General features: G+C 43.7%; 1 protein-coding gene across 1 annotated transcript in view; it reads right to left on the bottom strand.

Annotated features, from left to right (window-relative positions):
* Positions 1 to 637: 637 nt before the first annotated feature.
* Positions 638 to 13,193, bottom strand: part of LOC126106265 (uncharacterized) — a 1,253,536-nt gene continuing 1,240,980 nt past the window's right edge. The window contains exon 7 of the mRNA XM_049912489.1: positions 638 to 929. Within this exon, the coding sequence (XP_049768446.1) occupies positions 638 to 929 (292 nt within the window). The remainder of the gene's footprint in view (positions 930 to 13,193) is intronic.

Here is a 13,193-nt window from a genome sequence, read left to right on the forward strand (position 1 = left end):
TCCCTCCCACCTCCTCTGTTCCAGCCGCGAATAACCTGCATGAAAATCTGGTAAGCCTCCCACGTTTAAATCTATTGTTTATTTGCTTCTAACTGTATTCGCAACACATTTCGCAGACAGTATCCACAAATGCCGCTGAATGTACCTACACAGATTTACCACTGTACGACACGAATTTCAAGCGGTATTACGTCATAAACACTGCGACGCGCGAAAAAATTCTGCATCATGCATCAAGTTTTAATACATTTATTGTTTACTATTAAAACACTCCTACATTCAAGTCAACTTAAGGACCTGGCAGCGCTTTTGACAGCTCTCAACTGCGAAGCACAAACAGCTGTAAGCGAAAAAATAACCACCTATAGAGCTATGAAGAACCGTTGCAATAAAGACGTTTATAAAATCGCGTTGCAGACATGCCCAGCGTGTGGAAACTGCCCAGCGTGTAGAAACTGCTCGGGATATTACACTACAAACACAGTTATTTTTTTGCTTTCGTTTCTACTACAAAACTGGCAAAATGAATACCCGGGTAAAACCGGATTTGTCAGTTTTTTACAAAATTTGTGGACCCTTCCTTCACGCAATCCGGGGGGGAGTTGTCTAAAGTTTAGCATAACCGCGCGATTTAAACTTACTCATCCCCATGTTCGCTAGCTCCCAGTCGGTCGTACCGCGGGCAGACAACACGAGACGCAGTACCGAGCAGCCAGCCACGAACCGCCCGCCGCTGTGACGCTGGCACTACGCACCACGCACCACGCACCACGCACCAGACACGCACGGAGACGGACGCAGCACGTCGGAGCGGCGCGCCGGGCCGGCTCGCACTGCTGGGTTCCCTCGGCCAGCCGCGGACTCGGCCGCCGCCTATCTTTAGCTGCGTCTGCCACCGCCGCCCCGCGCCGCCGCTAGCTAGATAACGTCTAGGGCCGGACACCCACAAACACACGTCAGCGAGAGAGCTGCCGATCGCGATGGGCCAGCCGTCACGCCGGTCCGCTCACTACTGGAAAAGAAATCAGCTCCGCAAACCCCTTCACAATCGTCAGCGGGTCCTGTGACGTCATCTCCGAACTCGCCGTCGCCGTAGACTCAGTGACTCGACTTGACTCGACCCGGCAGTCTCCGCCTCTGGCCATTTAACTACGAGTCTGAAGTGGGGTACAAGTGGACTATAATTATTAGATCTCGGCTAGACTATGGCTGTCAGCTGTACCGCAATGCGCCAAAGGTTCATCTTACCAACAAGATACTCTTCAATCCAGATCCATGCGATCGAAGCCCACTTTTTGTGCAAGGAGGAGAGATGGCCTTGAGATACAGACGACAAGTGTTATCGTATAAACTCTGTATTGAAGGCCTTACCTTCACGTACAGTTCTGCATACCACAGTAGAGACTCCATTTACCGACTAAGGACTGCCTCCTACAGAAGGTATATACGAGGGTCACTCCAAATGAAATGCAGTCTATTTTTGTAAAACTACAGTTTACATTCTGCATGTGTGAAAGTTTTACAGTGTATAGACACATTCTTTCCGCTTGTTTTCAAACTTAGTTCAACCTGTTCCCGTGAGTGGCGCCGTCACAGCATGTCTTCAAGATGGCTCCTACACTTGACGTTCGTCAGAAGCAACGTGCTGTCATAGAATTCCTGTGTTGTGAAAACGAAACAGTGGAAACATCCACAAGAGGTTGAAAAAGGTGTATGGAGATGCTGCTGTCGATCGCAGTACAGTTAGTCGGTGGGCAAGCAGGTTATGTGATAAAAGCGGGCACGGCAATACTGAGGATTGTCGTCGAAGCAGCAGGCCTCGTACTGCACACACTCCAGACAGTGTGCAGGGAGTTGACGAATTGGTGACTGCTGACAGACGCATCACAGTGAACGAATTGTCACGCTACGTTGGTATAGGGGAAGGAAGTGTTTGCAGAATACTGATACTGTTGGCGTTAAAAAAGGTTTTTGCCAGGTGGGTTCCCAGGATGTTGACAATGGTCCACAAAGAAACAAGATCACAAAACTCGGATGGACAACACTGAAACACCCGCATTACAGTCCTGACCTGGCTCCATGTGAATATCATCTCTTTGGGAAACTGAAAGACTCTCTTCGTGGAACAAGGTTTGAAGATGATGACTCCCTTGTGCACGCTGCCAAACAGTTGTTCCAACAGGTTGGTCCAGAATTTTACCGTGTGGGTATACAGGCGCTGGTTCCAAGATGGCATAAGGCAGTTGAGAGGGATGGAAATTATGTGGAGAAATGAAAATATTGTTCCTAAAAGATGCATCTACACACCGTAAAACTTTCAAACATGTAGAATAAAAGATTAATTTAAAAAAAATAGTGTGCACTTCTTTTGGAGTGACCCTCGTACCTCTGGCCGTTTGTGCCAGCTTTGACATTTGGTCATATCTTACATGTTCTATACGATGGTCATCTCATTTGCCTCTTTTTGACTACTACAAGCTTCACACACTCAGCTGTCATATTCCAGTATATTATTTTAATATCTGTTTGGAAAGTGCTAATTTCAACAGCGCGTTCAGTCAACTCGTTGTGGCTCAGTGGCCTGGTTTTCTTTGTGTATGTACCGATGGATCGAAAATTCAGCAGGAGTAGTATACTGGATGTGCATTTCTCTGCCCTCAGGGCGGAGACAGTGACACTTCTGGAAGCTCTTAAATTTCTCTCTTACACTTCCTTCCCCGAGATATTAACTGTGTATGACTCTCAAAGCGTCCTTCAAAGTATTCATCTCAAGAGATGGAATAAAACAACTAACCTCTATATCTTGGAAGTGGTTTCAGAACACAGTGTTATTCTAAATTATGGACCCATTTTCAAAATTTCGTATGTATTCAAGTACAAATCCAAGATGAACAAGCTTTATACAAATGAAAAGAGGAAGTTTCAAAGTCTTTTTTTCATGATGTTTGACATCAATTTTATAAATTTAATAATCTGTAATAATTTCTAATTAATTAGTTTTTAATAATTACTTAATAAATAGAAATGTGATAAACCTTATAAATGTTCAATGTGGCCACCGTTGGCTGCACGTCAAACATCGACGCGGTTGCCAAACTCGGCCCACACACGCGAAAGCGTATCTGCTGTTACTGAGTGCACGGCAGCAGCGGTCCGGTTCCGCAGATCATTCAGAGTGGCTGGTAGAGGCGGGACGGAAACAGCTTCCTCCACACAACCCCATATGATAGAGTGGCAGGGTGTGAGGTCAGGAGGTCTCGGTGGCCAGAAGTGCAGAGCCAGGTCCTCAGGTACCCTGCGACCGATCCAGCGCCGAGGAAGGGAGTCATTCAAAAAGCCTCGTACATCGCGATGCAATGGTGGGGGGAGGGGGGGAGGGAAGGGGGGAGCTCCAAGGTGTTCGAAAATGAAGTCCTAGGGATCTTCCACAACTTGCGGGAACAGCCATTGTTCCAACATGTCCAGGTACGTGATTCCCTTTACAGTTCTTTCCGCAAAGAAAAATGGCCCATAAACCTATGTACGGGATACGGCACAGAACGTGTTGGTCTTCGGTGCGTCTCCTTCGTGTTGCAATGAAGAATGTGCATTTTCCAAACCCCACAAGGGAACATCGTGTCTGTTGAATTTCTACTAAGGTGGAACGTCGCTTCATCGTTAAAAATCACACGCTGTAGAAATGTCATCCTCCATCTTTGCTAGCACATAACCACAAAATCGGAGACGTTTCCCTTTGTCATTGGGGGCTGAGAGCCTGCAAAAGTTGTAATCGGTAGGGTTTATACAGCAAACGCCATTTCAGAACTTTCCATACTTTAGGTTGGGGTATTCCAAGTTCTCGACTGGCTCTACTGGTAAACCAACTGGGACTGCGCACAAGACTTTCTTGAATCCTCTGACACACGCGGTCGGCCTGCGCTTTTTCGTTTGCACATACACACCCAGTCTGTTTAAATTGCTTAAACCAACGGCTAATGCTTTTGCGAGTTGGTGGTTGAATACCGAATTTGGTACGAAATTCTCGCTGCACTGCAATTTGTGACTCACTTTTCGTGGACTCAAGAACACAGAAAACTTTGTGCTTCACAGTCGCCATCTCACTCACAACTGACAATGAAACGGAATACCCGCGCTTATGAAACCATCACCGCCGGCCCCCCGCCAAAAACTTCGAAACTTCCACTTTCCATTGGTATAAAGCTTACTCATTTTGGATTTGTTCTTGAATACATACGAATTTCTGAAAATGGATCCATCATTTAGAATAACCCTGTACGTTCGCAGCACACGGATGGGGCGGACAATCCATTTGCTGTGGGGTGCCTTCCCACGTAGGTATCCTACTTAACGAGGAAATTGATGCATTAACCAAGCAAGCGACATCTTCACGCCCTGTCCTGGATCTCTGAAAGTACCTTACACAGACTTACGTGAGGTCTAGGGCCACGTAAACCAACAGTGGCAAGAGATGTGGAACGCTTCTCAGGAAACGAATGGCGGGGTTACTATGTACCAAAGACTTTCGCCTTTATAAAGCGATTGTTAGGTTCCGTAAGAGTACTGGGCACAATCTGTAGGTTTTAATGATGTACATATTCTATTTTCCTGTCTTGCTTCTGAAGATATTTCAGGAATGATCTGAACTGTAATTCAACACAATTTTAACTAACTTTTAATATAACTGTAGCAACAACATAGTGGAGACAGCTGTGAAGGTTAGAGCTTTCTCTACTAGTAAATATGCATTTATATATTCTTTTATTAATTCTATGCACATTCTGACAATGAGTTCTTTTATTCAATTCTATGTACATATTAACTATGTGTTACTGATGGCTACATCGAGTTGCTACTCGGAAGGCCACATAAATTTAGAAAAATTGGAAATACCAGCGTAGAAAAGAGGGCGAGTACACGAGTTCGCAGGTAGTACCAGCATTGCCATCATGTACACAGCTGTTGGGCAATCAGATATTATTTACCAATACATTGCTGATCGGTTAGCAATCATTGTTGTTCTCCGATATTCCAGACATTATGAGAGAATAGGGGCGATCTGCAGAATAATAAAACCCGATGAAAAACTTTAAAAAGCCAAGATTGATAGTAAAGCATTTATTTCGGATCCGCAAACGGATCGAATCCAGGTTTACATTTCACGTATAACAATGTACAAAATTAATTGTTCATGTACTTGGAAAAGTAACACATCTTACGCTCTATAAACTCACATTATCTCCTCCATCCGAAATGAAATTTTGCCACTCTGTACATACATTCCAAGACCAAAAAATACTACGAACCACGAAGGAATTACCGTAGGGTTTTACTGAATTGGAAGCGGGACTCATCACTAAAGATATTTCTACTGCAATAAACGAGATTCCAGGTCCTGACGACCAGCGAAGACGTGTCTAGAGACGCCAGACACAGCATTGGGAAGCCACCCTCACTGCCACCGGCCATACGGCCCGACAGACAGTAGTGATGGTCACAATCTTCACTTCACAACAGGACCCCTTTGGTTCTCATCCGCGGCGCCATCACAGTACTGCGGTGTATCGGCGATATTCTACGCCCCATTTTGTTGCCCATCAAGTCAAGTCATCCTGGGATTACATTTCAGCATGATAATGCCCGCCCGTACACGGCTAGAGTATCTATTGCTTGTCTTCGCGCTTGCTAAACACTACACTGGCCAGCAGTGTCGCCGGATCTCTCCCCAACTGAGAACGTTTGTAGTTTATGGGCAGGGCCCTCCAACCACCTCGGCGTTTTGACGATTTAACGTGCCAGTCCGCCAGTAGAACATTCACAGACTCTGTCAATCAGTGCCAAGCCGAATAAATGCTTGCATAACGGCCAAAGCTATACCAACGCGTCACTGACTAGCTCAATTTGTGAAGATATTTCTCATGAATAAATTATCTAATTTTTCTGACAATAAAATCATTCGTATTTCTCTACATGTACGTCATATCCGTCGATTTCCGTCCCATTCTGATGATTCCTTCTTTGTGTGTCTTTTTGTATGTATACGAGAATAATCCCAAAGGTAAGGTTCAAATGGCTCTGAGCACTATGGGACTTAACTTCTGAGGTCACGAGTCCCCTAGAACTTAAGAACTACTTAAACCTAACTAACCTAAGGACATCACACACATCCATGCCCGACGCAGGATTCGAACCTGCGACCGTAGCGGTCGCGCGGTGCCTGTATGTAGCGCGGGAGGAATGATTGTTTGAGCCTCTCCGCTTGCAGTGATTATTCTGATCTTATCCTCACAATCCCTGTATGAGTGATATGGATCTTATCCTCACTACATTCCCAGTCATCATTTAAAACCGGTTCTTGAAATTTTGATATGAGCACTCTCGGTATAGTTCACTCCTGTCTTCAAGAGCCTGCCAGTTCAGTTCCGTTAGCATCTCTGTGATACTCTCCCCACAAGAACCAAACCTGTGAGCATTCGTGCTGCCCTTAATTGTATACATTCAATATCCCCTGTTAGCCCTATTTGCTATGGTTCCCACACACTTGAGCAATATTCCAGAACTGGTCGCGCGAGTGATTTGTAAGCAATCTCCTTTGTAAACCGATTGCACTTCAACCAGTATTCTAGAAGCAAACCGAAGTCTACCATCTGCTTTATCCCCGATTTAACCTATGTGACCATTCCCCTGCATACCTCTACAAAGTGCTACATCGAGGTATTTGTATGAGTTGGCCGATTCAAACAGTCACTCATCAATATCACAGTCATAGGACATTAGGTTTTTTCGTTTTGCGACGTGCAAAATTAAAATTTATGAAAATTTAGAGCAAGTTGCCAATGTCTGCACCACGCTGAAATCTTATCAAGATCTGAATATTGATGCAGCTTTATTAATATAGTCTGCAAAATCATTAACATACAACATGAAGAGCAAGGGTCCCAACACACTTCCCTGAGGTACACCCGAAATTACTTCTACATCTGACGATGACTCTCCATCCTCGATAACATGCTATGTCCTCCCTACCAAAAACTCCTCAATCCAGACACGAATTGCTCTTGATATCCCGAAACCCCATAAGATTGTACTTTTGAGAATAAGCGTAGGTGCGGTACTGAGACAGATGTTTTTCTGAAATGAAGAACTACCGCATTTACCCGGCTGCCTTGATCGACAGCTTCCAGTATGTCATGTGAGAAAAGTGCAAGTTGGGTTTCACATGATCGCTGGTACTGAAGAGGTCACTCTGTCCGAGACACCTCCACATGTTTGAACTCAGTATATGTTCTAAGATATTGGACGCTGGTTTTGTGGATCACTTCTACTACCGTTCCTGTAGACAGTTGTGGCCTGTGCATTTTTGCAAGAACTGGGCACGGTTTTTTGTACGAGGGGTCTACGACAAGTTATAGTTGGAAGAGGGGCTAACTCAGCCGCAAATTCAGTATAAAATCTGACAGGGATTCCACCGACCCCTCGAGCTTTATTCAATTTTAACGATTTCATGTGTTTCCCAACACCATTGACACTTATACTTGTTTGATTCCTCTTTTCAGTGGTACGAGGATTAAATTGTCCAGGGTTTTCCTTTGTAAAGGAACATTTGAAAACGGAGTTAAGCATTTCAGCTTTTGCTTAGCTACCCTGAATTTCAATTCCCGTCTCATTCGCTAGGCATTGGACACTAACCTTGATGCCACTAACAGCCTTTACATACGACCAGAATTTCTTTGGATTCTGCGAAAGATCACTTGACAGTATTCTGCTACGGTAGTCATTGAAAGCATCACGCATTGCTCTCTTGACAGCCAAACGCGTTTCATCCAGCGTTTTTCTATCTGTAGCCCTACGCTTTATTTTACATCTGTTATGCAGTAATCTCTGTTTCTTTAGAAGTTCCTTTACAGTGACCGGATACCGTGGAGGTCCCCCCCCCCCCCATTATGAACTGTTCTACTGGGTGCATATCTATTCAGTGCCTGGTCAACTATTCTATTTTGTTTAACGCTGTCAAATGTCGGGATTTTTTTACACAGACGGCATTTTGTTATGACACTGAATAACTGGATATCTTAGCTTTGTTTAAATGGTTAGAAATATATATAAAGTGCATTTCGTTATGCTTACCGAACAACTGATTATTTTAATTTTCTTCACTGCGTTCTTTACGCTGTCTGATACTTTTAAATTCTTGAAGTTATCAAGATACGTGATAAATTGCACAACACGGACAGTTTTATGTGGAAAACATGTACACATCAAGACGGCTGTATAGTCTACGGCCCGAAAGCCAAAAATAAAATCTGTGATTTTGATGTTACATCGCGAACGGGCAGTATAATACGTGAATAAAATTCCGTTCACGTCGGCCCATAGCTCAGGGCGCTCATCCATTGGAGTACACAACATGAAACGAGCACATAATGACTAAAAGTACTTTAAAACTAATCCTCGAAAACAATGGACCACACTCAAAGCGCCTTCACCACATTTTTGTAATTTCTGAGAAATACCTGCGAAAAGATTTTTCAATCACTGTGTTTCAAAAACCTATTAAAACCAGTTGCTGAGCCTGAACAACCATTTAAAGAAAAAAACTGTTTAAATTGATATGCTTTTAAGCACTGTGATGTAAACATATGTTCGGTAAAGAGAAATAGACGGGCACGCACGCACGCACTCAAACATACGCACATACATGCGCACGCAGAGAGAAAGAGAGAGAGAGAACCGGCATCATCAAATGTTCAAATTATCTGTTTGTCGCCCTTGTAAACATCATGTGCAAACACATTAGCATCGTAATTGTTTCGTTCCGCACTAGAGCAAGAATGATTTGAAGGAATCCCGAATATCAACGCTACACAAAGACTGCAGGCGCATAGAAATCGTTCATCGAACAATGCTGTACCTTAGGTAACCTCAATATAGCATAATTGTTGGTAAAAAAAAACTGAAAATAAGACAATCGAAGCTTCGGAGACGTAGTGCTATAGGAATTACATACCACCCTTCTTCCAGCGGAACGGCTTCAGAGTAGTAAATCGTCCTCGCTACGAGTTGTGAAGGAATTAGAATTCCGCTATAAATCTATTTGTGGTCGCAAGCTATTAATGGAACGCCAAGATATTTCAGTGTGCGCTGCCTCTTTCTGAGCGAATTAGCACGCATATCGTTTGGCCTGGTGGACCATGGGACGAATACGGGACACAGCTTAATAAAGGCCTATCCGCGGTTGTATGGCAGCTGCCGCCAGCTCCTTTCGGCTGAGGGAAGAGAAAATTGTGGCGCATGCTAGAATTTCAGAGGGTTTCATTCCCAAAATGTCTACCGTCATTCATTTTAAAAAACACCCCGACTACCACGAAGAGATGAACCACAATACTTGTGTGAAATGGTTTGAAGACTCTGTGCCTCGAAACAGCGAAGAACTCTGTGACGGATAACACTCCACATCATTCGGTTACACAAGACAAGAGGCCACAAAGGCAAGATGAAAAAAAGGACATTGTTATCTAGGCGGAGAAAGGTAACATACCGGTTGACAGTAACTTGTAAAGGGTAGAATTATTAGAACTTGATTCGCAACTTAAGACAAAGTATCAAAAACTACTAGCATAAAGTGCTCAAACTGTCTACTTACCTCTACCACTTCAACAAAATAGAACAAATTTGGGCTAAGGTCAAACGACACCTTGTTACATAGAATAAAAAAGTTTTTTTTTATTGAAACGGAACGCCTTTTGAAGGAGGAAATTGAAAAAGTGACACCAGAAGATTAGCAAAAATTAGTGAAACGCAAAATAGGGGTATCAAGGAACGGTGAAGTTGTATTACAACAGTTCATCCCCATCGACGCGCAAGTCACCGAAGTGGCGTCAAATCGAAAGACTTGCACCCGGCGAATGGTCTACCCGACCGGAGGTCATAGTCACACGACATTTCCATTTTCCAGTGCTTCGAAGACTTAATTATATACGTCTCAACGAGCAACGACACCCATAGTTTCACTGGCTATGATTCTGAATGAAGCGGTGTTTTCCCATTGAAACCAATTAAAATTACTTGATAGCTGACTCTTCACGCGTTGGAGCTGGTTTCCTCCAATCAAAACGTTCAACGTCACGCCCGAACCATTCGCCGCTGCCAAACAGCTACAACAATTGGTCCGTTTACAATACTGACCCTACGACTTACCCTAGAAGAAAGATTAAGGAAACGCAAACCTACGCTTCTAGCATTTGTAGACTTAGAGAAAGCTTTTGACAATGTTGACTGGAATACTCTCTTTCAAATTCTGAAGGTGGCAGGGGTAAAATACAGGGAGCGAAAAGCTATTTACAATTTGTACAGAAATCAGATGGCAGTTATAAGAGTCGAGGGACATGAAAGGGAAGCAGTGGTTCGGAAGGGAGTGAGACAGCATTGTGGCCTATCCCCGATGTTATTCAATCTGTATATTGAGCAAGTAATAAAGGAAACAAAAGAAAAGTTCGGAGTAGGTATTAAAATCCATGGAGAAGAAATAAAAACTTTGAGGTTCGCCGATGACATTGTAATTCTGTCAGAGACAGCAAAGGACTTGGAAGGGCAGTTGAACGGGATGGACAGTGTCTTGAAAGGAGGGTATAAGATGAACATCAACAAAAGCAAAACGAGGATAATGGAAAGTAGTAGAATTAAGTCGGGTGATGCTGAGAGAATTAGATTAGGATATGAGACACTTAAAGTAGTAAAGGAGTTTTGCTATTTGGGGAGCAAAACAACTGATGATGGTCGAAGTAGAGAGGATATAAAATGTAGACTGGCAATGGCAAGGAAAGCGTTTCTGAAGAAGTGAAATTTGTTAACATCGAGTATTCATTTAAGTGTAAGGAAGTCGTTTCTGAAAGTATTTGTATGGAGTGTAGCCATGTATGGAATTGAAACATGGACGATAAATACGAGGTGCATTCAAGTTCTAAGGCCTCCGATTTTTTTTCTAATTAACTACTCACCCGAAATCTATGAAACTGGCGTTACTTCTCGACGTAATCGCCCTGCAGACGTACACATTTTTCACAACGCTGACGCCATGATTCCATGGCAGCGGCGAAGGCTTCTTTAGGAGTCTGTTTTGACCACTGGAAAATCGCTGAGGCAATAGCAGCACGGCTGGTGAATGTGCGGCCACGGAGAGTGTCTTTTATTGTTGGAAAAAGCCAAAAGTCACTAGGAGCCAGGTCAGGTGAGTAGGGAGCATGAGGAATCACTTCAAAGTTGTTATCACGAAGAAACTGTTGCGTAACGTTAGCTCGATGTGCGGGTGCGTTGTATTGGTGAAACAGCACACGCATAGCCCTTCCCGGACGTTTTTGTTGCAGTGCAGGAAGGAATTTATCCTTCAAAACATTTTCGTAGGATGCAACTGTTACCGTAGTGCCCTTCGGAACGCAATGGGTAAGGATTACGCCCTCGCTGTCCCAGAACATGGACACCATCATTTTTTCAGAACTGGCGGTTACCCGAAATTTTTTTGGTGGCGCTGAATCTGTGTGCTTCCATTGAGCTGACTGGCGCTTTGTTTCTGGATTGAAAAATGGCATCCACGTCTCATCCATTGTCACAACCGACGAAAAGAAAGTCCCATTCATGCTGTCGTTGCGCGTCAACAATGCTTGGCAACATGCCACATGGACAGCCATGTGGTCAGCATTCGTGGCACCCTCCTGGATGACACTTTTCGCATTTTCAGGTCGTCATGCAGGATTGTGTGCACAGAACCCACAGAAATGCCAACTCTGGAGGCAATCTGTTCAACAGTCATTCGGCGATTTCCCAAAACAATTCTCTCCACTTTCTCGATCATGTCGTCAGACCGGCTTGTGCGAGCCCGAGGTTGTTTCGGTTTTGATGTCACACGATGTTCTGCCTTCATTAAACTGTCGCACCCACGAACGCACTTTTGACACATCCATAATTCCATCACCACATGTCTCCTTCAACTGTCGATGAATTTCAATTGGTTTCACACCACGCAAATTCAGAAAACGAATGATTGCATGCTGTTCAAGTAAGGAAAACGTCGCCATTTTAAGTATTTAAAACAGTTCACATTCTCGCCGCTGGCGGTAAAATTCCATCTGCCGTACGGTGCTGCCATCTCTGGGACGTATTGACAATGAATGCGGCCTCATTTTAAAACAATGCGCATGTTTCTATCTCTTTCCAGTCCGGAGGAAAAAAATCGGAGGCCTTAGAACTTGAATGCACCTCGTAGGCTACACAAGAAGAGAATAGAAGCTTTCGAAATGTGGTGCTACAGAAGAATGCTGAAGATTAGATGGGTAGATCACATAACTAATGAGGAGGTATTGAATAGAATTGAGGATAAGAGGAGTTTGTGGCACAACTTGACTAGAAGAAGGGATCGGTTGGTAGGACATGTTCTGAGGCATCAAGGGATCACCAATTTAGTACTGGAGGGCAGCTTGGAGGGTAAAAATCGTAGAGGGAGAGCAAGAGATGAATACACTAAGCAGATTCAGAAACTAGGTACTTGGAGATGAAGGAGCTTGCACAGGATAGAGTAGCATGGACAGCTGCATCAAACCAGTCTCAGGACTGAAGACCACAACAACAACTTCTAATTCCTTGTTCGGCATTCTTTCTTGATGTGTTTCGATCGCGATACATGGGTCTGGAACTTTTATTTTATTTTTCATCGCACATGATAAGCACACCAAAAACATACTCACACAACAATGGTTATGAAGTACACACGTTTCATACGCAGCACTACCAAACATTCCTGGATACTTCCGCGCAAGGCGCGATTCAGTTATCATAAACACAGAGATCGGCTTACATTAGGATAAGCTTCGCTCTAAATTGCGTGAATCTGAATTGTTGAAGGCTGCGCATCATCGTTGCGACTAGGTGGCAGGAGTTATAAATATAACTGCTTAATTCAGCGTGGTGGATTAGAGCATAGGGTAGCGTACAAACCTCAAATGCCGAAGGTCGTAGGTTCGAATCTCGTCAAATGTAGCGAAATTATTTTTTATTCCTAGATCTAACCAAAAGAGCTTATTAATTTCATTCAATTAATTGGTGTAAATGCATTTTTTATTTCAAATACTCTTCCGCGTCATTTTCATCATCGTACTGACTTTATTTGCTCATATCTTTCTTCCTGTAAGTGTTTCTTCGTTTGT

This window comes from Schistocerca cancellata, chromosome 10 (genome assembly GCF_023864275.1).
Source record: "Schistocerca cancellata isolate TAMUIC-IGC-003103 chromosome 10, iqSchCanc2.1, whole genome shotgun sequence".
NCBI classification, from domain to species: Eukaryota; Metazoa; Arthropoda; class Insecta; order Orthoptera; family Acrididae; genus Schistocerca; species Schistocerca cancellata.